The 24,563-nt window shown below is 42.3% G+C and overlaps 1 protein-coding gene across 10 annotated transcripts in view; it reads left to right on the top strand.

The window, feature by feature from the left end:
- C12H12orf50 (chromosome 12 C12orf50 homolog) overlaps positions 1-24,563 on the top strand; it is an 826,751-nt gene that overhangs the window by 276,958 nt on the left and 525,230 nt on the right. For all 10 annotated transcript variants that reach the window (XM_069627751.1, XM_069627750.1, XM_069627746.1 and 7 more), the window contains 4 exons: positions 13,766-13,846; positions 13,932-14,048; positions 22,319-22,429; positions 23,282-23,389. In XM_069627751.1, the coding sequence (XP_069483852.1) occupies positions 13,766-13,846; positions 13,932-14,048; positions 22,319-22,429; positions 23,282-23,389 (417 nt within the window). The remainder of the gene's footprint in view (positions 1-13,765; positions 13,847-13,931; positions 14,049-22,318; positions 22,430-23,281; positions 23,390-24,563) is intronic.

Raw genomic sequence — 24,563 nt, 5'->3', positions numbered from 1 at the left:
CGTCACATACCCCAGAGGGGGATGGTGGCAGTTGGAAGGGCCCCATTTCCTTTACCTTTTCCAAGTGCCAGGCTTTGCATTTGCAGTGCCAATTTGCATCACCCCATGACTCTGGTTCATGGGGTGATGCAAAGTGCTGTCCAAGTTTTTTCTTTTTCCAGACAAACCACAGACACAGGAGCAGACCAACTGCAAGACAGAAACCCATCATACCCCATGCAAACCCATATCCAAATCCAACTTGGGAGAGAGAGCCAGTGGGAAGAAAGCCGGAGGCCTTGCTCACCTGCCATTAGCCCTATGTGAGTGGTGTACCAACACTTTCAGGTGAAATGAAGTGACTGAGCGAGAACCCAGAGCTCCTGCGTGGCTATTCCCATGCCAGCCTCACTCAGCACTGTAGCGAGTCGCCCCAGATCACCAAAGACATACGAAAATAAAAGAAAACAAGGACGGAATCTACCCTAGGGGTTGGTTAGACCAGACCCCCTAACATGAACTCAGACACTGTATGATATGAACCACCATTGTTGTTCTGCGGCACCACCACGTGGAGAAAGGGGGTGGGGATTAACACACTTTATGAAAGATTTGCTGTGTGCTGTACCTCCTGGCTGGTGGAGAAAGGGCCAAATTGGCCAGGGCCATCACACCAATCAATAGGGAGGGGGCAAAAGTAGACCCCGGGAAGCAGGATGTTGTGAATAAGGTCAGAGGAGGAGTTGGCAGACCAAGAGACCAGCAGTAGGAAGGACAGTGGAGTGGAGTGTGGAGATGATTTTTCTACCAGGTGAGATATTGGTTATTGAGAGCAAGTGGTACTGCATTGTGTGTGCCCGTGAAAGACTGGTGAGCGTGATTTGGTAAGGGAGTGCAGAGAGTGAATGTGAAGTGAATTTGAGGGTGAAACAGAGGTGATTGAGAAGGAGTTTGTGTGGACTTGTAGTAGAAGTGAGAAGGAGGATGTAGATGTGTGGAGGAGGGAGCAGTAAAATCAAAGAGTGGAGACAGGATTACCAGGAGTGAGACATAGGAGGGACAGTGGAGGAAGATGCAGGGAAGGAAAGATTTGGAGGCAGGTGGAATTGGACACAGGAAAGTAGTAAGAGGGAAACATCAGAGAGCAAGAGGGAGCGGAGTACATGGTCGTGCTGTGAAGAAGATCGAATCTGGGAGGGTATCTGAAAGTCACTCCCCATTATCATGATTAGTCAACTAACCACTGTGCTAGTGTAGCCTCTGTTTAGGAAATCCCTGATGAAGGATAGACAGATAAGGCATTTGCCTTTAGGTGCTCCCATGTAGATAATTCAGAACCTAGACAGTAGGGGTTAATATTCTGTATTTACTTACCTGGGGTGAAGGGACGCCTGGGCTAAAGAGGATTGATGCTTTCTAGACGAGAGTGAGGGGACCAGCCTTCAGAACCTCAGAATTAATTCAATAAAAACCCTTGAACAGTTTCACAGAGTAACCCTTGAACTATCTCTGACACCGATACAAGCCAAACAATGTGAACAATATTTAGCACTGCTTGTATCTCATTTAAAGGATTAATAACTCAGCAATAGCCCACAGGCCAATGCACACGTGAAGCGTTGATTACACCATGACTCGAAAAACTGCAACTTCAAGCATTATCAACCGCTTCTCCAATATGTCAGTGATGAAGATGGTTTTTGCAAACATTTTCTAACTAAAACAATACATACATTTTTACAAGAAAAAGCTAATAATTCCCTTACTCATGTACTGTTACAGGGGTAGCTGCCTACAACATAGAAAAAACGTGACTTTACATCAACTCCTACTGCTGCCACTTGAGTGTAAACATAAACTAAATCACCAAAAACTATATGGAGAGGCAGCATTTGAAGTAGGCATATTTCTTCAAATCAAGGTTCTCATACTAGATGAGCTAAGCATGCTAGCCTTCATTCACCCATAAATTAAGACGGTAGTTAGGAATTAATATGTCGATTTTTTTAACATAAACCTGTCATTGTATTTGGTGATTTCCTGCAGTTAGTACTAGTTAATTGCCAACCTCTTTTCAACAGATTAGGTCTTAAATAATGTTGTAACACACTTGGTTGCATAGATGATGTAAACCTCTGGTGTCACTTTTGCTGCAGAGCACTAGTAAACAATATGCATCAAGCAACAGGCCCTGCCTATGCTAAAAAAAAACGAAAGAGGATCAGAATAGGTGTACTTTCTGAGCATGCTAAAACAACCTTAAAAAGTAGACTTGTAATTGAACTAAATGAAAAACAAGCCACAGGTCCTCAACTGATGCACCAATTAACACACAAACATGGACATGTGCGTGCATAATGTCTACTCAGTTTAATGAAAACATGCTTCCATAACAAAATCATCCATTAGTCCACATGAATAGTATAGACACATTAGATGACATGGCATAACGCTACCTATGTGTCAACGTGCTACCGAACATCTAAACCAACTTGAAACATATTTGTCGAACACAACCAGATTAGAAAATGTACTGACTCTCTGCCTCAACTGCAGAGTGTTTCTACAATGCAATCTGGGCGTGGATTGTGGTTTAGTAAATGGAGCAATGGGTGCAGTTGGTTTACAGCTGTATCCAAAACAAGGAGATCTCCAGTTTGCTATTTTCAAATTTGACAATATTCATGAAACACAAACAATCCCCACACAGTCCTTGTTTTAATAAAATATTTAAAAGGAGAACAATGGGCCTCATTATAAGTTTGCTGGTCTGGAAACAAGGGTGCCGGTAAGCTCACCGGCACCGTTGATTCGGGACCGGCAAGCTGTGACCAACAGTTCTGACCCTGCCCGGTGCAGCGGCCACGATAGGCAGACTCTTCATGGGAGGACCGGCACCGTTGCCAGTGTTCCCGTGTCCCCACTCCCATAGAGTCCCATATGACTCTATGGGAATGGGGATTAGCAAATATGCCGGCGCCTGAATTCCCGGCAACCAGACTCGTAATGAGCCGGTGACACCGGGAGGTCAGGCACTGGTAAATTGTTATGGGTCTGGCGGCAACCCACCGGTAGCACCGGCAGGGATACCGCTGGACCCGTAATGAGGCCCAATGTATTTTTTGTCTTGCATACATGGGAACAGTTCACAAGTCTCAAGGTCAATCCTGGATCATGCACTTGAAGGCAATAAAGTGTTCAAATAAAGTATTATTACGTGGTACTTTCACATGTTTGTACACTCACAGGTCTATGTTTACTAAACTCCAATGCAAGCAAAGTAAAAACAGACATTCTGGAGTATAATAGACTTCATAGTGTGTACACTCATACTTGGAGACATACACCTAGTACCTACAAAATGTTATACTTTCAAAAAGATTAAATAAAAAGTATGAAAGTACATTAGAGATCCCTGCAGTCCATTAAAATGACCAAAACAAAAATAGATGAGACCTCAACTCCATTACATTTCCCATCTGCTGATTCATTTAAATATGAGAACAGTACTTGAGTCAATTGTTACGCAACTGTTGCTCTCAATCTGCTGTTTCAACGTCACCGCTTGTAAATAATATTTACATATGCATAGCTCACAACAGCCATGTGGTGCACTAGCTCAACTGTACAGAAATGAAACAAAAATTCCTGATGGAAATCACAGTGTAACCTGCAGGGTTATTTTGTAAGACATGTAAACTGCATGCAGGGAGCCACCAACGTTAGCACATACATGCTGTTGGGTCCCCTGAATGGAATTTTAAATGTTCACAAAGCGGAGAGGACAGGGAAAAAAATAAAAGCAGGTACATTTAGCCGGAAAATTATGATTTTCAGTCAGCGTTTACTAATGGATTCCTACAGAATCTGACTGTGTGTGAACAGTTACAAAACCACAGTATATTCCATAAGAACCCTTTAATTTTGCACCAGCATGAAAGTCTCATGCTGGCATAAAAAACACACTTGAGTTGGAAGAGGACAGCACTGTGGCGATCTTGCATCTGCTCTGCGCCCCTCGTCCATTTGGTCACTGCCCAGCAATGGACTGAGACGTACATTAAGGGATACAAGAATTACACTTCAGCTGTATGCCTCCATTTAACACCCAGCCCCATTTAAAATCTGGACGATGTTAAAACACACTTTCTTTTTTTAAGACCACTGCCAGACATATCACACGCCCACGTGAAGTTTTTCCCTTTTTTAACACAAAAATGTTGCATGGTCACAAACAGCATTCTACAGAAGCTACCTCTTTACAACACTATACGTAATTCAGCGTCAGTTTCAGGGTAAAGTGGCCACAACCAGGGGAGGGACCAGGGGGAAGGCAGACATGTGAGGAATAAAAAAAATAAGTTTCTGCCAGTTGTCATCACTGAACGTCAGAGGTAATTTGTAGGAACAAGAAAATCACGTGCGGACTAATCACTCCCTTTTCAGCAAGGGAAGTTAGGGCAGAGTTCTGAAACATGCAGCTTGTCAAATGTTTTGGACTACATCTTCTATGATTCCTCCACATTGAATATCTGACATGGGGTAATGGGAGTTGTTATCCAATATATTTGGTGAATACAAAGTACATTTCAGTCAAAGCCCCACCTTCTGCACCATGTCCCACCTCACCCATGAAACAGTTATTCAGTAAAGAGAATAGCCACACACTTACTGCTCTGCCTTCAATATGCACTCTTCGGTCACAGAAGCAGAAAATGGGCCTCACGTATGCAAATGACTTCAACTTGTTGGGAAAATGGATGATTGCACGTCTAAAGTCAACATGATTAATGCATGACCATTAGCCAGCTGCACCCGTTAATAGATGTCATCAGGAGGCATTCTAGTTGCAAAAGATAGATTTAAAGCCAAATCCTATTTACAGAACAAATATGCATTAGTGTTTTGTACAATACAACTATACTGCAAAGGACATTAAAGCACTGTGAAGCACCTTAACTAAAGTATACTCCCACTGTATGTGTTGACTTGAAATATTGGGAGAAATTCAATTCCTAAAGATCTTACCACCGAAGTGTAGTTGGAATGTTTCCTGTTTTGTGGACCAGCTCCTGCCCCCTCTCCCATTGGTTGCCATTGGCCTCTTAAGCCAATGGCTGTAACCAGGAGGCGGGAGCCAGCCCAACCACCTAAGGCCCACAACAAAGGCCCTGTCTACCCCTGTCCACCACGGTATGCCGGTTCGCCCCCCCCGTGAGTGTCTATGTGCCCCCCTGCCCCCCGTGAGTGTCCATGTGCCACCCCTGCCCCCGTGAGTGTTCATGTCCCACCCCTGCCCCCGTGAGTGTTCATGTCCCCCCTACCCACTGTGAGTGTCCATGTGCCCCCCCTGCCCCGTGATGTCCATGTGCCCCCCTGCCCCCGTGAGTGTCTATTTGCCCCCCTGTCCCCGTGAGTGTCTATGTGCCCCCCCGCTCCCTCCTTACCTGCCCTCTTCCCCTTTTACCCTCCACAACTCCCTCCTCTTCTACTTCTTTCTACTCCCCTTCCTACTTATTTCTCCCTCCTCTAAGCTTTCCCCTTCCTAGCACTTACTCCTATCATCTGTTCCCTTGACTTTTGATAGCAGCTTGTCTGTCTCCCCTCCTTCCCCCCTTGTTCTTCTCCCTCCTCCTCCCCACCCCTGCTTTCAAATTTGTCACTGACAAACTTGCTCAGTAGCGTGCCTTGTTCATCCCCTTCTCCCCACTCTTATCCCACCGTGCCCCCCCCTCAGCCCTCCTCTTGTATACCTCCTGCACAACATCAATTGTCGTCAGACATAGTAATGTTACTGCTTGCTTTGTTCTCCTTCTTTTCCATTACCTCTTGCCTTACTTGTTCTATGCACTTGCACTATCAGAAATGTCGACAGGCCTATTTCGATAGTTATTTTTCACATTCTGTATTGTTTCAAGGACTTTAACTGAATGAAACTGTATTTTCCTATGTTCCCTCCCTCCTTGAAGCGCTTTGAAACACATTGTGTATAGGCGCTATACAAATAAACAATCAGTCAATCAATCAATCAATCAATCATCTGCACCTTACTGCACATCATCCTCATTAAGTAAAGTTTAATTGCATAGCAGCTACCAGAATTGGGGGCAACACTTTGAGTGGACAGGCATTGTGTTAAAGTGATATTAGTGAACAGGAACAGAAAACTCTGTAGTTCTATAAAAATATAATATTTAACAAGACCCTTTTTTAAAATGTACATCTAATGTGGCATCTAGAGCACAGAGACACAGCTCTAAGGTGACATCATGGACATAGTTACTATGCAGGATGTAGCAGAGCTTCCCCACACAATACATGTGTCCTCACAGGTTGCTATGGATAAACAGTCATTTATTATCCCAGTAATAGCCAGGATCACTTTCCCTTGCATACAAGATACATATACATTTCCGATTGAAAAGATGTGAATGCACACATTTGCAAAAGACAAAAGGGGTACCCGACCGCAAGAGCCAGAGGTGTTGTAGGAGATGAACACATGACTTCATATCAGCCAGGCACACCCAGTTGTTTTTACTATTCATTTTTATGTGAGAAAAATATTGCTGGGGTTTGTTCTAGCGCATGCTGAGCTAGAGAAATAGGCGAGGCAATGAATGGCACACGCGTTTCACGGTCATGCTTGCCCCACCTCTTACATGACTCTTTAACTTCATTGGTCCGGATGCCATAGGAAAATCTAGGGATTGTGCCTTGGTAAGATGGAGGAAACATGCAGGAAACCAAGAGAGAGGGATGGTTAGCTAAGGTGCAGGAAAAGTGTCCCAACTCTTATTGATACAAATAAATACAATAAATCCTTTTCTTCCCTGTCTTGACCATGACTCATATACACGTATTAATATTGCTAGAAAATGAATCCCATCCAGGGTACAATGCATTGTACATCATAATTTCCGTAGTAAGACTTGCACTGGTCAGTTAACTCAGGACATGAAGCTTAAAAAAAGGCACATTCTTCTTAAATTGGGCTAATATATACCATTGAGGGTTTAGTCACGAGAGGAAATAGTGGGTTTGTGGAAATGCCAACCTCTCCTACCTTTTCAGAGGACAATGGGACTTCTCTAAATTCTTTGGACTGTATAAAAGATCAGTTGTCAACTGTGACAATTTCGTGACAATTTGGTTTAATTTAACCAGTTACCCCACCTTTCACATAATATTGAACATTTCAATTACTACCCCCCATAATGTTATCACGTATCTACCAGTGCTGCCTTATAATGAAATAAAATAGGTTTGTATTCATCAAGTTGCGCCAGGACGATAGACATAAAATTAAATTGACAGAGTCGTTTCACACTTTTCTTGCTTATTTATTGTATATATGCATGTAAAGCCTTGCATATATTTGTGTGTATTAGATGGGATGTCCTTAGGTTAACACGTGTTTCGGCCTTGAGCCTTTTTCAAAACCGGACTTACTCTCATTCACAATATCTATATGGTTCTATATACATTGAAAGTGTTATTTAAATTTAATTAGTAGACAGAAGATTAGGGGTTGGAAAAAGGTAGGATTCAAGGGGAAACTAAAAAGAACAGGATACTATGCATCGGGAAACAAATTACTGACCGTTCATATAGAAAACCGACTGAAGTAAATTCAACCCTATATGCAACAAGCTGCCATCACTACTCAGTAATTCGCAATATACCTGTCGGCAAATTCAAAAGGGCTAGGAGAAATTGTGATGATCAAATCATTTTTTAACAAGAGTGTGATTTGTTACAGGAAAGATTACACCAAAGAGGGTATTCTAAAGCTAGTTTACAACAGGCACAGAAAAAGGCAAAGCAAATTGCCAGAACGGAAACGTTGAAACAAAAAGACAAGAGCTTAAATGAAGCAGGAGCTAAAGTCAAGTTCATCACAACATACTGTTAAAACCATTACAGAATTCAGGACATTCTTAAAATACACTGGCATCTTCTATTATTGGACAACGATCTTGTGAAACATCTGGAAGTATATGCATATATACAATAAATAAGTGAGGAAAGTTTGAAACGACTCTCTGTTATTTTATTAAAGACAAGAGCTTAGATGAAGCAGGAGCTAAAGTCAAGTTCATCACAACACACTGTCAAAACCATTACAGAATTCAGGACATTCTTAAAAAACACTGGCATCTTCTATTATTGGACACAGATCTTTTGAAACATCTGGAAGTACATGCAAATATACAATAAATAAGCGAGAAAAGTGTGAAACGACTCTGTTATTTTATTTTGATGTCTATTTTTCTGGCTCAACTTGAAGAATAGAAACGTATTTAAATTTTCAAGAAGGAGGGGGCTATACTTTCGTGTATTCCAAGTCGCTGAGTAGCATTCCCAATGCCCCAAAGCGTGAGCTTGATTATAATTAAATAACGCTTCTTTCAAGCAGCCCAAGAAGAAACATCAAACTTAATGAGCAGTCCTTCTCCAGAACACCTTTTAGACGTTTCAAGTAGTCCTCTTACCTATCTCGGTGTGCACAAAGTGGCTCCGAGGTAAAGATCTGCTACTCCCTTTGCCTTCTTAGCTGGACACAGTGAATCTAAGGTCGAAACTAGCAACACATTGCCACTTAGTCCAATATGGAGGCAGGCAGCAAAGACAAAGAAATGTTTATTTCCAGACCGCTGTATGGAAACAGGTCAGCATCCAGCCTTTTATCCCTGCCCCTAAACTGTGGCCCCCAAACACAGACAACTCAGGATTCAATACAGTTTTACACAAAGAGCTTCATACAGAAGAATCAACATGATACATTTAATCAGTTACATAAACAAAGCGATGAATCTTTTTGACCCCGGAGAAATGGCCTTACAACACCATCCAAGCTTTGTTTCACTTGGCTACCTGCATAAGGCAGACCTCGCCTAGGTTAGCTTTATAGTACACATATTCGCACCTGACTGCAAACTTAGCATTCATGTGACACACATTCCGATTCTCAGGAAGCTAAATCTGCCTTCATGACATGACATAGATTGTGGAGCTGGGTGTTCCCGTGCTTCGGATGGTGGCATACAACATGGTCACACCACCTTATGGGCACTCATGTGCTTGCCAAGCAATGATCTTTCAGTGTCATCTCCCCTAGCATGGATGCAGCTACTGCCTCACTGTCACAATAATGGCCGGGGCTTTGCTCAACCCAAGGCTCATGTATGTCCACAGACATAAAGTAAAAATCTCACCAGCTTCCACAATCGTTATGGTAGAAATGTGTGGTATTTTGTACACTTCTTCTTAAGATATAAAAAAAAATATGAGTTGGAATCACGTGGGATATTTACTACATGCAGCACTTAGAAAGTGCTGCCTGGGGAAAACATGGCTTACTTACCCATTGCAGTACTTTCTATCCAGCCCATGCAGGAAATATCCCATGGAACCCCAACTCATACTGTGCCTGTATTTTTGAACAAGTGGTATTTAAAACACCAAATATTTCTATTATTACCGCCATGCTCATAATGATGCCCTAACAGTTGAATTGAGATTGGACTCAACAGTAAGCGATAATTCAAGAGCCGCTTTGATTTTAGTGGTTTAATATTTTTGAAAGTTTTATTTTGGGACTCATTGTTTGCAGGCATTCTGGTTGCATCAGGGACCATGCCAACCTACTTTGAAGGTAGGACTCACTGTTAACTTATGTTATTGAGATTTGTACTGTGAACCACAGCCATTTTCATGGTCTCCAGGCTCTTAGGTGGATTGGAAAAGCAAGGAGGGCTCAGGAGGATTAGTTAGTTGGATGGAGAGGGGGATCGCAAAAGAGCTTTACTGTGCTGTTGATTGCTTCAGTTCAGAAAAAAAGGTCACTCAGTGTTGGGTTTGCTTTTAGTTGGTATGGGTTTGGTGTTGTTTGATATGGGAGTGTGTGCATGTCTGTGGTGTACATTTCTGTGGGGGTTTATTGTGTTGGGTTGATTCAGGTGTTGTAGAGTGTGTGCAGTTTGCTGTGTTATTAGGTTGAACGTGAGTTTGCAGGAGAATAAACTAGTTTTAGTAGGGTTAGTGGTGGCAGTGATCAATGAGTTCTTGTGGGTACCTTTGGATTGGCTGAGCTCAGATGCTTGTATGGTGGTTGGCATAATATGCTTTCTTTCGTTGGGCAGCCCAGATTGGGTTTGCTTGGTTTTGGTTGTTTTTGGTTTGTGGTGTCTCCCTTTGTGTAGTGGTTGACTGTTTCTCTTCAATAATACTTCCTGTTTAGGTTGGTGAGTTAAAGAGCCAGGTAGTAATTTATCATCAGAACTTTCATGGAACTGAATAAACAAGGGCAGGAGCAGGAAAAATACACCACCAGAAGTGAGTTTCATGGCACTGGAATGGCAAGACAGGGGTTTGTGGTGATGACAACTCGAGGAGATTAAAAAGCTCTAGACATGAAAAGTCATTGCTTTAGGTGAAAGAAAGAGGGGAGGTCCTCTGACTGATCACTAGTTTTCAAGGGCAGTTCTTGTTCACTTAGATTGTTCTAATCTTGTGCACACTAAATTGCCATAGAAGAATATAGAGTAGCTTTAAGGTTCACACATTAACTTATCAAGAGATCTCATTGTATAATAATTAAACAACTACTCTCCCCCCCAATCTTGAGTTAAGCAGGACCTAGATGTTGAATGGGATTAAAGTCATCCTGACAACTTTGAATTGACTCAAAAGCTCTGTGATTATTTTTGGGCAATGCGGCCTATGTCCTGCACAGTGCGAGGCCTAGTACCAACATGCTTGATGCCAACTTCCAAAGCCAACTAGGTTCTCAGCACAAATCCCTTGGTTCTGATCCTCCTTGATCTTTTTTCTGCTTTTGACACAGTCAATCACTCTATCCTCATAAACTGTCTCTGTGATACCCTAGGCATCATGGACTGGGCACTGGCATGGCCTTTCAAACAGACATTCCCAAGTGCAAATGTGTCCTTTTCTCTCCTCCACCTCACTCTCTACCTGTAGCATCACTCAGGGCTATATTCTATTGACATGGCTCTTCAACATCTCCTGACCCCTCTGGCCCACCTGATCTCCACTTTCACCCCTGAATTTCCAATGTTATGCAGCTATCTTTGAAGCTACATTCCTGTACCTTCTCCTCCTCCTCGCTCGTACCTGAGCACCTGACTGCTATTCAGGCATGGTGCTCCGCCAATGATATTTGCCTTAATGCCAGAAAGACAGAGATCCTTCTCATTGGGAAACTTGCTCCTTCCCCCCACCCCCACTCCCTGGGTCCTCTCCCTGCACCCACTTGTGAGGCAAACAACCATGGGATCATCTTTGACTCCTCTCTCTCTTTCTCTCCACACACCATGGACCTTGCCAAGAAGTCCAATGTTCAGTTGCATCTCCTCAGGGGCATCCCACCTTTCCTCACCTTCCCCCAGAAGATCAACATCTCCAGAGCCCTGTTTCTCTCTAGGCTAGACTACTGCAACAGCCTCTTCCTCAACCTGCCTCTTTCCTCCCTTTTCCCCCTTCAACTAATCCAGAATAGGACAGCAAGACGTATCCTTGGCCTCAAGCTCAGGGATTGCATCTCTCCAGCCCTAGAATCTCTCCACTGGCTCTGGGTGACCACAAGGATCAAATTCAAGACCCTTTGCATCATCCACAAGGCTGCCTGGGGCCTGGGACCTTTTTACATCCAGCGTTCCCTCCCTTAACACCTCCCGGCCAGAGTCCTTCTGGCTCCAACTCTCTGCAGGTCGAATGTTTCTGCAAGCAGAGAGTGGGAAGTAGATCCCTTTCCTCGGCTGGCTCCTCCCTCTGGAACGGCCTGCCTCCACCCCTCACACTTTTTCCAGATCTTCTTAAGCTCCAGAAACTTCTCAAGACTTTCCTTTTCTCCCCTTCCTTCCCTCTCCCCCTCCTATGCTAACTCTCCATCTGCCGCTGGACTGGGACCTGGTACCTTCAGAGTCATACAGGGGCCAGACCACCCCCTTCCAGTCCCCCAGCATCCTTTGCCAGCACATGTCCTCTGGCTCTCTTTCCCAGACTAGACCAACTTGATCCTCCCTGTCTACCACACTCATCCTCCCCCACCCCTTCTTCCCCTGGCACTTGTCGCCTTGGCCCACCCAGCACTTGCCTACCCCCACACTTGGGGGCTCCCCACTCCTGCACTTCTCCCTCTGACCCCACCGCCTTGCACTTACCACCTTGTCATTCACTTGCACGGTAGAATTTTCACAAGGCCATTATAGCTGTTTCTGTTCTACTTTTTTGATTTCCATGTCCCCCGTAACTTGTCTTTTGGGCGCCTGGAAACACCTGTGTATAAGCGCCATACAAATGCCCAATAAAATAAAATAAAAAATAAACACCCTTTATCGCGACACATGGAGCTCTTTTCTGATTCTATCTGGAGAGTTCTCGAGATAGAATTATAAATTCCTCCTTCCCTGCCAAATAAAGGAGCTGGGGAGGTACAGCTATGAGATGTTTCACTTTAAGGAGGCTTAATGAAGCAAAGCAGTTGCCATTAGCAGGGGTGTTGCTAGGTCTGGAAAAGATCCGGGGCTACGCTGATGTCGGAACTGTTGGGACTGGGGGCTAGCTAGCCTTTTGGCTGTAGCTCCTGAGATTATATCCAGGGCTATAACCAAAAGACCAGGGGCTATAGCCCCCTTACCCCCCCTCCCTAGCGACTCCTCTGGCCATTAGTCAAGTAAGCAGCTTGAACTAGCACTTGGGTTTGTCCTTCTTACTGTGCATCAATGGAAGTGGGATTCCTGTGACTCAAAGATTGGCATTTAATTCCATTGGGTTGTTTGGCAGAGCGGCCCAGTGACTAGAATTTCACCTCTCCTTCACAAGGCGTTCACTTAACTCTCCCTAACACTGAGGGTGTATCTCCTCTGACTTTTCTAAGCTAGATGAAACCCTTTGAAGGGAAACTGCCTGGTAGACCTACTACTCAGAAAGCTGACTGGCAGAATAAAAGTCACCAAAGCTTATTATTTTTCAATAAGAATACTCTTGCTGTTAATATTAGAGTTAATTGATTTAGAAATAATGGTATACTTGTTCCATCAAAGGTTATGAATTATCCCTCACCAAGACAGATCAATTTTTGCAAGACTATGTAGAAACGGTTGGTTAAACGTGCCCATAAAAGTTCACATGTGACCTGAGGTAAACAGTAAGAAACGTTTCTCATTTTGAAGTTTAAGTCAAGCTAGGATTACATGTGCATCCTGTTAAATGCCTTTTCTGCAAGGTTTTACAGGTTATACTGAACACATTAGTATTCTTACATATCACAAGGCAGAATCCTTCAGAGGGTAAACAATGGATATGTAGACAATAAAAGCATTTTGGGGTTCTGTAGATGGGTAATCAATCTCATAAGGCTGTACACTACTACACAATGGAGGTCATTTTGTAAAAAAGTGTAAAAACAAGCGGATTCGACATTCCTTGTACGCTTAACTGGAAATCTCATGCATGCCTAAAAGCATGTGCCCTTTGAGGTCAAAGGAGGAATAAACTGCAGAATATGAATTCTGTTTAATTCTCCTTCTCCACTTTAAAACGGCTGTAAAATACCCTTAAGTGTAAAAGTAAGGCATATTTGTTGCATATCTTGATTTTATGCCTTACTTTGCACTCCGTATCTTAAAAAAATGAGTCCCAAAATGAATTGTGTATGTGGGTTTTTTAAGTTGTTTTATTTTGTGTAGTATCATCTCTTGTATTTTATATGGCACTACGCTTTCTTTGAACAATTATTTAACTTTCCCGGTTGAAACAGCAGGTGACAGTATTCCAAGGACACAGACTCCAGAGGAAATAGAGGAAGAAAAAGCAATAAAGGAAATGTGCTGCAAATCTGGTAACTATCCAATGCAAGCCCAAATCATGTATCCTTTTGGTACAGCTCACATATGACACTGTAATTATGTGCTAATGCATTTCAGGCGAGATCTACAAACTGCATCTTCCTGAAGAAGACCTATCAACCAAATTTCTGATTAATTCTTCCTTAGAGACCAAACTTCATAAACCCATGGAAACTGGAATAGATTTACAAGAGGGTAAGTGTGTGATTGGTGTAGGAATGGTGTCTATGCAAAGACAATAAGAGCCTGATTGACAGAGAGTTTTCCAATGGGATTGCACCATTATAAAACGCACCTGTGAATCAGGCCCTTAATGTGTGTTTGTGCCTTAATGTGTCAATTAAAAATATGTAGACCATTATTCAAAATGACATGGTCAGCTTGACAGTAGGCAACTGAACGCAAATAAACAAAACTCATATTTTTCTCTATTAATACAGTTAAATAATGTAGGACACAATTTTGCCCGCTTTTCTCTGCACAAGAAAGTGCTTAATGGGGTCACACTAGGAATGATGAACTATAAAGCACTTTTCATATGAACATTTGTCAACACAATCTACTCAATATTAAATAAAATCCGATCACAAAAAATGTACATCACAAAAAATAGAGAAAGGTATTTTAATAATTCAGATTTTCGATAAGACATTGTTAGTACAATGCTACACTTAACACATATCTAAGCAATCCCTAAAATGGAAATCAAAGTTTTATTATAGGGTAGAAGGTAGTGCGATAAGTTGACTTAATTTGGAAGAGAATGCATAAATAGACATTTTCAAATTTGTAAGGTAGGCCCAAAAACCTGAATCATGTAAAAAAGAATCAAATGGGCCCCAATACATTCTCCTCCAGGGAAATTGAAGACCACCTATTCCGGAATATAGATATTCTATTATTACAAGAAACCTGGTTGGAAAATCCAATCTTTTTATTGCATAGCTGCCCTCCAAAAAGCCAAAAGCAGACCATCAGAGGGCCGGCTGATGGCACTCAGAAATGCCACGATAGAAGATTTGACAGTGATCTTTGAAAATAAAATCGGCAGTCAAGCGCGCAAGGTCATCATGAACAATTCAAAACCTTCCTTTGAGTTGTTTCTTATAAATATCTATTGCAACCGCGCCTGTTGCAGCCTCCAGGCTTTCCTGTATACTCTGTCAATATTGCTGGAAAGGATCAAAACCGACATTGGGAGTGCTCGAGTAATACTAGCGGGGGACCTCAATGCCCAATGTATAGCACTGGAAAAAAATTCTGGTAATCATAGATCCTAAACAATCTCAGGTATTGGAAAGTTTGGGTGCAATTTTTAGCAGGATGGGGATTGAAGATGGTAAATGGGAATCTGCCAGGGGACACTCCAGCAGCCCCGACTTGGCATTGAGGGATCTCCGTTTCCACAATAGATTATATTTTCATTACAGCGGACCTATTCACATTCAATGTTTCACTGAAGATCGAGCAAGGGTGTGGAAGTGATCACTCCAGACTGGAACTATCCTCGATATTACAACAGATTTGTGAGCCAAACAGGCTCAAATTTACTCGCTAATGAATGGCAGGTTACGTCTGTGTAAATACAAAAAAGCAGGGGAAGCTCTAAATACAAGACTCCTGGAGATTCCAGAGGCCATCCAGCAGGGTCTATGCCAGGCAGAGGAATTTGTGAAACACATCTGGCAGATCTGTCCGCCAAGTGTGGGGTTAGGGGGGCGGATACAAACAAGTTCATCGACATTCATATGATGAGGCGACTAGACAGGAGAAAAAGCTCCTTAACCAGAAACTGAGACAATTGATGAGAGTGGGTCTCAGTAGGGAGCAATATGGAATGGAGTCCAAGAGAGCTTCACAAAGGTACAAGCAGTGGTCGGTGGGCAGGAGGATGTGGCGACTCCAGCAAGATGGTGAGCGTATGCTGAAGTTAACAAGAAGCAATGACTGGAGAATTCTGGTCAGTAATTCGTTGGTTAGAGGGGAACCCAGACACTGCATTGTGCAATTTAGTGCCAGAAAGGAGCTGGATAGAGTATCTGTCATCCAGCTTCAAGAACCTGCAACAATGGAGTGCAGGCCGGATAAAACCACCCGTTGGTGTCTTCCCTTGGGGGAACAGTCTTTATTAGAGCTGATTGCCAAATCCTCCTCCTCCAAAGCAGCAGGGCCAAATGGCCTAACTTATCAAGTACTGAAAAAACAGCCCCAACTATGGACACAACTACTCTCTTGGCTATTTGGAGAGACTCTAGAAAGACAACAATTCCCTGCATCATGGAAATCTGCAGTTATTATTCCACTATTCAAGGGGGGTGACCGGCTACAACCTACAAACTATTGGCCGAGCGCCCTCCTTGATATTGAGAGTAAACGTTTCATGAAGATCTTATTGGGGGAGTTAGAGGGCTGGGTGAAGGAAAAGAAAATCCTCTCAAAACATCAAACGGGCTTTAGAGGAGGGTACTCGCCAGTACTAAATGGGCTTATACTAAACATTTTAAGTGAAAAAATAAAGGTCAAAGGAGAACAACAGTTATATGGTGCCTGGGTCGATTTATTAAAGGCCTTTGACCTCGAGAACAGAAATCGTCTATGGTCAAAACTAAGGAAATGGGGCATTCCAGAGGAGCTTTTGTCTATGCTGGTAGAACTCCATAAAGATACCACCATCAGAGTCCGGCTTGATGAGGAAGGCTATCTGTCAGAATCGATCATGGTAGAAAGTGGAGTACCTCAGGGCTGTCTGGGAGCCCCTCTTTTCTTTAACTTCTATCTTGCTGACATGAGAGAGTCCCTAGAAGAATCGGCATTGGCCAGATCTATAATCAACGGATGCAAGATCCACTGGCTTGCCTATGCTGACGATGTAGTCCTGCTGGACAAAACACCAGTAGGGCTGCAGCGTCTCTTGGACAAACTTGATGCCTATGCAAAGGAAAATGATCTCGCCATTAATCGATAGCAACCGAGGAAAGTCGTCTTCAAGCACCCTCTCAAGAAGATAAACTACCTAGACTGGAAGCTAGGGGGACAGAGCAACTTAAGAGTGGAAGATCTAACCTACCTGAGTTCTAAGGTCTATGCCGCACCATCGCAGGGGAAGGTTGATAAGCATGTGCAGTTGAAGATCGCGCAGTTAGTTCCCCAGATGAAAAAGATCCTAGTAAAATTCTGTAGATTTTCAATCATTCTATTGATTACATTTTATACATCTAAAGAAGTCCCAGTGATCCTTTATGGACTAGAAACAAAATCATGTCTATGGAATGTAGACTGGCAAAGGTTGGAGGGGCTAGTCTGGAAGAGAGTATTGTGTCTCCCACTGAGCCTTTCCATGTCTACGCTGAGATTTGAACTGGGCCTACGTTCACTCAAATCCCGGGAAGATTGGAAATGAATCTCCCTCTTGCGCTTAATCATCAATGCTCAGAAGGATACCTTGTATTATGATATTAAGGACCACCTAGAAGCAAAATAATCCAAAATACTATCTACTTTTGAAGAAAGGTCAATGGAGTGTCTGGAAAAGGCAGGAACAGACCTGGAGACATTGCTACACAACCCTCTAAAGGCAAAAAAGAACTTGGATAACCACAATCTATAAAATGCGCTCCCATACTCCTGAACACCTCTTCTTAAAAGCAGAAAAAAAACAAGGGGTTCTAGCCCAATACTTTTTGAAATTTGCAGACTGGAGGATTAGGATGAACTTTCTCAGAGTAAGATTTAATATAGCACACACAGGGAAGATTATTGCAGTAAGGCGAAAAGGGGAGAATTCCATCATCCTATGTAACATCTGTAAAATACCCTCCAACCAAACTCTGAAACATCTACTGTTGGAGTGTGAGGGGACCTGGCCTGCGAGACTTTCCTTCTTTGCAAGATTTGGAGTTGGTAGAGAGGGCCAATTTGCTGAATTGGTTTGGGATAGATTAATCTCTGCACACTCTAGCTCTCTGACAACGGCAGTGGTAAAAGTCCTTGAGAAGTTTGACATCGTGTTGAGCAAGAAGAAGTTAAAGGTCTCTCCCTGAAAATTCCAATTCCAGGAAAATTACCTCCTCAGTGAAGCAGTAAATGAGAAGGAATAAGACATCCATGTGTTTGTTAGTTTATGTGTTTTGCATAGGCTGTGTCTTTCCTATCTCTCCTTTTCTTTTTTTCTTTTTATTTTATGCATCTTTTAGTGAATGCAAATTTTAAAATGTAGTTTATTCTGCGCCTCTGCTTCCTTTTAGCGCTGAATAGTTATGTTAAGTTACTAGAGATGGAAGATTGAGCTTTGATTGTTTTCTTTTTTCTCTTCCTTTTAATATTGTGAATGGAAATAGAAGATTTTGTAAAAGGTTTTTGTCTAACCAAATAAAAAAATAAAAAATCCAATGAGCCAATAAATCACGAGAAGTGAGAAAAACAGAAGTTTATTACATGCAGCCGCGGCCAGGAATAATCCAAAAATCATTCCACGTTACATCATTAAATGGCAGTTTACATTTCATAATTTGTCTCAAGCTACATGTACATCCAACGATTGGATGATAGTTGCTGCTCTATAGTGGAATCTATTCAATGCCTTGCCCTATTGCCTATCCTATTCCTCGTGACCATGCTAATGACTTCCTCTTGACAGTGATCTAATAATGGGGTTATCCAGTTGCTCCAGTTTTAATTGTATGACAGACATGTTAACATTTTACAACATACAACTCAGTTGTTCATTGACTGTTCCGCCTCGAGTATTCCTGGGTGGGTTGCTTCCACCTTAATTGACCAATCACTTTGTGAGGTGTAGACAGTATGGCAACAAAAAAGAATACCTCATCTAATTCTCCTGGGACACAGCTTGGTACCATCTGACCATTCTCAGACGTTTAACTGTTCAACTGACAGTTAATATTGCAACTTCTCATTGCAAACATGTTGCACCTCTTTGTACATATCCTTCCTTTCCCATGATGGAACTACATGACTTCATTGGACGTTGTTCTTAGCCCTTTGCTTTGGGACCATGGGTAAATCTAAACTGGGCATTTATGTGTGGGTGGGTGTGAGTGGCCCTAACTTTTACAAACATACTTGGTTTGATGACGTATCAAAACAATGAATGTATTCCCCATTGTATTTTCTACATTGGTCCAACCTCTTTGTACTTCTATAGTCATTGAATAACTGTCTCTTCATATTCTTAGTTGAAATATTCTTGTGGCTTGGTAATCGTAACTCCACTCCTAGGTGGATGTTTTCTGACAGAGGGCAGTGTGTGTCATTTGTCTGATTGGCTTTGTCTTGTGCACGTTACCTCGTTCTCATCGAGATGTGGCCTTGGTTTTGTTAGTTTTGAAAGCAATGAGTAGGAACACTCATTGTTATATGTTTCACTTGTTTTTGGCTTGGGAACTTGCTGCACCCTCTCCTCCTAGCCAATCCATGTGCAGCTGTTTGCATATTCCCTCATGCGATCTGACCTTGTCCTCTGCAGTTTTGGGACAAGGCAGAATGGGCTGTGTTTAACCAGTGAATATGTTAATGCTTCTCTGTGGCCTTGTTTTCTAACTACTGTGAAGAGCTACCTTCTAAGATTGCATTTTTGACTCTAGAATGGCATAAACTTCATCTGATTCTCATTACCCTATCACTATAAATGTGTATATGTTCTCTACTATTTCCTTGACTGTCATCTAACATATTTGTTAGATATTATTTCCATTCCAACGATGTATCTTGTGTCTCCTTCTATTGCATATAAGCGTACCCTATTTCTACTGTTCTGCTATAAGTTAACTGCTACCTTTGTCACTGTGCACAATTTGCACTCCCACTGCTAAATGCATTTAAGTGTCTGATGTACATTTCATTTCGTCATTGAGTACGCTCAAACTCATCTATCACTTTGTCTGCTGCACATGAGGCCTAGATGTCATTCAAATTAACAAGGTGACAGACCCTCTATGTGGTTCATGTTGCATGTTCAAGAGATTTCCTAACCTTGAACTTTATTTCACGTTTGGGATGTTGAACTTGCATCCCAACAGATTTTTCATAATTTGGGAAATCCTACAACAGTGATGTTGGAATGCCAAAATGGCAAGACCATGGAGGTCATTATGACCTTGGCGGTAAGGGGTTAACAGCGCTGGTAAAGGTGCCAGAGCCGTCAACCACTTACCGCCTCATTACGAGTTCTGCTTGCGGGACACGCTAAGGACGCCTGGTAAGTTATTAACGGGCCTGTTGTTAGCACCCTCCTCATTCCCATTGAGCCCTATGGGGGCTCGAATGGGAATGGGGATGGGTTCCTTGAATGAGGAATTACCGGGCCCTCCAAGGTTGGAATGGCCTGGTAATTCCTCATTCAAGGAACCCGGACCTGGGAGCTGGTATGGGGGTAGCCATGCCGCTAACAGCGGCATGGTTACCTTCATACTCGGAATGACCCCCCCATTTCTTTTAAGTCAATTTTACAGAAATGATGTTTCAGAATAAAATAAACGTTTATATGGTAGGCCTATTATCTTCGGCTACTCAAGATACCCCAATGATAGTGAATAGGGTGCAGCCACAAGCTCTAAAATCAAGTAGTCCTGCCTGGAATTAGTAAAGCCATTTTGACACAATTGGGAAGGTTAGAAAGCTGTTTGATTCTATTGTCAGTTTTACATAGGTCTATTGTCTGGATTAAGTCTAAAATGCAGCTGTTGCTGAATGCATTTCTTGTCAAATTAAACAGGTGAGAGCGACACAAAATTGAATGGTTGAGCCAAGGTCAAGGTCAGAACTCTAAGGTTTTGATCTCATTAATCCTTGCAGGTGCTCCATCAAGTGAAATCCTTGTTTGTCATATGTACCTCTCTCAATGATCTTGCACATTTGTTTCAGCAACGTTGACTTCAGCCTTCAGCAAATATGCCCTTGTCTTCAGTCTTTTCGTTGATCGCCTACTTCCTACAACATTATATTGGCACTTGCCTTTTGATTTTTTATCTAAGAAGGAAGGACTGGATGTAACCATCTCCTTACGCACAAGACTAAAATGTAACACAGCTACCGAACGCGGATAAGGAGGCACTCCCCGGACAATAGGGCCCAACAGAGCCAGTATATACACAGGACCAATTGCAACCAGGACCCCACAGGGGGCACAGGACAGAACCACTTAGCCTTGAAAAGGACCTACGGGTCGAAACACATGTCGGCTGACCACATGAGGCAACTAGAACCCCTTTTTACTTGTACCCTCCAAAAGTGTTGACAACCTAAGAAAATAAACCAACCGTGCTACAAAGATAGCACTTCAAATACAAAATTGTGTGGACAATGTATTATTCGATATGTAAAACTAAGACAAGGTATCCAGGTCTCCCTTTCTTTTCCTACCAACCAAACGAGGTGTGAGCTGTACCTCAATCCTAACCTGTGATCTTGCCGCAACATCAATAACCAAGAAAACCTATTACCAGAGCTCAGCAAGGCAGGTTCCAACCTAGAGCCCGTGTTCTTTTCCCACCGCTCTTAAATGTAACTGGTTGTAACCATATTCTTAAGCGTAAGCGCCCAGATGCCCAAGGGTTAGGTGCGCTATATAAATGTAATAAATACAAACATAAATAGAATCCACACACACACACATACAGAAGTCTCGGGAATGCTGAGGCATATTTCACAATAATCTTAGGATTAAATGCATGTGCACACATCAGTCCACTAGCAGTGAGAGGATGCTGAGAACTGGCTTATTCCTCTGATAATAGCATTTACTCCAAGGATTGAAAAGAAAATGGAAGAGACAAGCCTCTGCCAATACTCCACATCACCAAATTACGCAGCTACTAGAAATAACTGCAGACGTGATCCACCAACTAAACCAAAAAGGCCACAAACCAAAAAGTATCATATTCATCAATTTGAATAATCAGTATAAATGAACAATGAATACACTATAATTTACTCTGTTATTTGTTGCACTCTTCCATAAAGCTTGTGCTAATAATAAGAAAACAATGGTAATGTATTTAAGACAAGGTCTTCTACACTTGTTATTTAATTTTGACTCTGAACTGTAGCCCTTCCTAACCTGTCATTATCATGAACATACCCTTCAGGGTAGCAAGAATAATTAACATTTACATAACTAAGGAACATGCAAAATGCTGAAATTAGTCGGTGTGGCATTGATGGAAGGTTCTTGTGACCATTGTCGTCAGGAGGGACACTGCTCTTGGTGGGTCTGGGGGTGATGTGCAGGGTTTGAAGAAAGCTATAGCTGAAGAAGATCTTTATTTTGCTGCTGAATTCCATGAGGATGGGGTGGACCTAATGTTGACAATGTTAATATTATGAAATTGGCTAGTTTGGGGATGTGGCCCAGGAATGTTTTCAATAAAATCCAAAATGTTTTAAAGATATGAACATTTCTAATTTGTCATCAGTCCTTCTTAACTAGAAGTGATTTGCCTTAACAGGTGATGGACTTGCAGTACCCACCAAGTTTGCCACATGTGGGAGACAAGGAAAGGCCTTGGTATCATATGATGGAAAAGCAAAGGTGGATCTCAGGCCCTTTGAAAAAGGAGGTAAGCACTAAATGTCCGAAACTGGGAGTGGGTCCAGTGCTTAGCTGGTGAATCTGCAAACTTGTGTGTATTACCCAAACATGCAGGTACAACATAGGACTGGCTGCACGATTTCAGAGTGAACAGAGTCAGAACTCTTTTTGGGAATAACTTTCTACAGGTATCAATCTCGCATAATACTAGTGCTCCATTCGGCAATATTTGCTTTTGCATCGTTCATGTTTTGTCAGATTTCCCTAGAAATTCCATGCTATCGATGCACTCGGTTTACTCGCACTGTTCTCCCCAAACCATATCGCACCGGAGCTACACATTATTGGCTAGGCATTCGGTAGTATAGCAAATTAGGTCATGCGTAACATAAAGGGTTTACCTTTTATCTGTTCGTGAATATTTTCAGGTTAATGTTCCATTTTATGCAAAGATGATTTTGTATCTACTTACTGTGATGCCATCAGAGCCAAAGGTGGTGTGAGTGCTGCCCCTTCTGTGATTCCTATGATATTTCTATACATATGACTGAACCATGTTGATGACTTGCAAACACTGCTGCGTAGCCTCACTTTTTGACCTTATCCTACCCATTGCTTATGTGATATTAAATGTGGTAAATGCTCCTACATAAGAAGGTTTTTATTTGAGAGATAAAAGGAATACAATAATGGTAAAGTTCAATTACCTTTTCAAAGCAAGCACAGGTCTTTGTTTGGAGTGCTTTTTAATGAAGCAGGACTGTAGGTAGTAAAGCTCTGCTCCATGGAATGTCGTAAAGTATTTTGATCTTAGATAATGATAAGAGATGCTGTGATATTTCCATGCGTAATCTGTTTTCCCTTTTTTCTTGGTACACAGGAGGGGATTGCTATGTGCCCCGCAGGAATCTATTTGTTAAAATGGAAGAAAGAAAAACACTAATTCAAGAAAATGAATTCATATCATCGAAACATCCAGATTCTAGAGGTATTGCGTGATTCCTATTGAGATCATTTGAATTTCTTGCCTCTAGAAACCGTGACGAATAGTGACCAGCAGGTTTTATCCAGCTAAGTTGTATTTCTTAAATGATTCATGGAACAGTGTGTAAGGAATAAGACCAGGGTTAGAACAATGGCAGGTGCATTACTGGCTAGTGCTAATGTAAAGTGGCCCCATTCATAGTGTCCTGCTTTGTGCTTCCTAAAACGCTTTGCATATTATCAATGGACTGTTGTGAGTGTTAAGTCCATTGTGAATCATACATTGACCAGTATACGTTGCTGTACCCCGCTGGCAAATAAATATTTGGCCTCCATATCAACAGGGCACAATGAAAGCGATTGGTTGTGAGAGTTCTTGCAAACCCTCCAGAATCTGCTGATAAAAACAGGTAAAGTGGCATTGTGGACATGAATCTTTGCTATTGTAGAACCAATACTACCACCACTGGTATCCCTACTATTCCTACACTTCCAGTGTGCCTACTATACTGTTACTGGTGCGAGTGCTGCTTTTGCTGAGCTAATTGATTCCTACTACTATTGATACGCCTGGTGCTTTTAACGCAGGTACTCTGGGAAGCAGTGGTTGTAGAATGCAAAGGAGATCATTTTCATGGGCGCGTAATGTAAATGGAAGGCGTGAAAGCCTTGCCTAAGACTATTATGCCTTCCCTTCACGCCATGCCACATTTTGATCAATGTGTATGGCGGAGAGGAGGGGCCAAACGCAACTTGCATTTCTGCCACTCCCTTCCTCTCCACCATGCAAATACTTCAGCATTTGCACCAGCAATGCTGGGTATCCCTATGGAATCTGCCTGCTTTATGCACCAGCAAAACCAGGCGGACTCCATCGGGATCAGTGGTTAACATCTCCTGTCAAGTGTACATGGCAGGCAGTGTTTGCTCTATTTGTATGCCAGAGTGCAAAAGGGTAGGGCAAAAGGCAGCATACACTCTATGCACTCCGCTGTTCAAATTTTGTGGGTATGTGGCGCCTTTAGATTGCAGTGTTAATGCAACTGCTCCCTGTGGCCAAATCATGGGCTCAAAAGAAAATGAGTTCCAAAGTGTTATTACCCTTGGTACTGTTACCTTTACCAATAATTGATTGTGGATCATACTTGTCTCGTTAAAAGTGTTATATCTACCAATAG

The sequence above is a fragment of the Ambystoma mexicanum genome, chromosome 12, assembly GCF_040938575.1.
Source record: "Ambystoma mexicanum isolate Mex_15411 chromosome 12, UKY_AmexF1_1, whole genome shotgun sequence".
Taxonomy (NCBI): domain Eukaryota; kingdom Metazoa; phylum Chordata; class Amphibia; order Caudata; family Ambystomatidae; genus Ambystoma; species Ambystoma mexicanum.
This window is presented reverse-complemented; position numbering and strand designations above follow the sequence as displayed.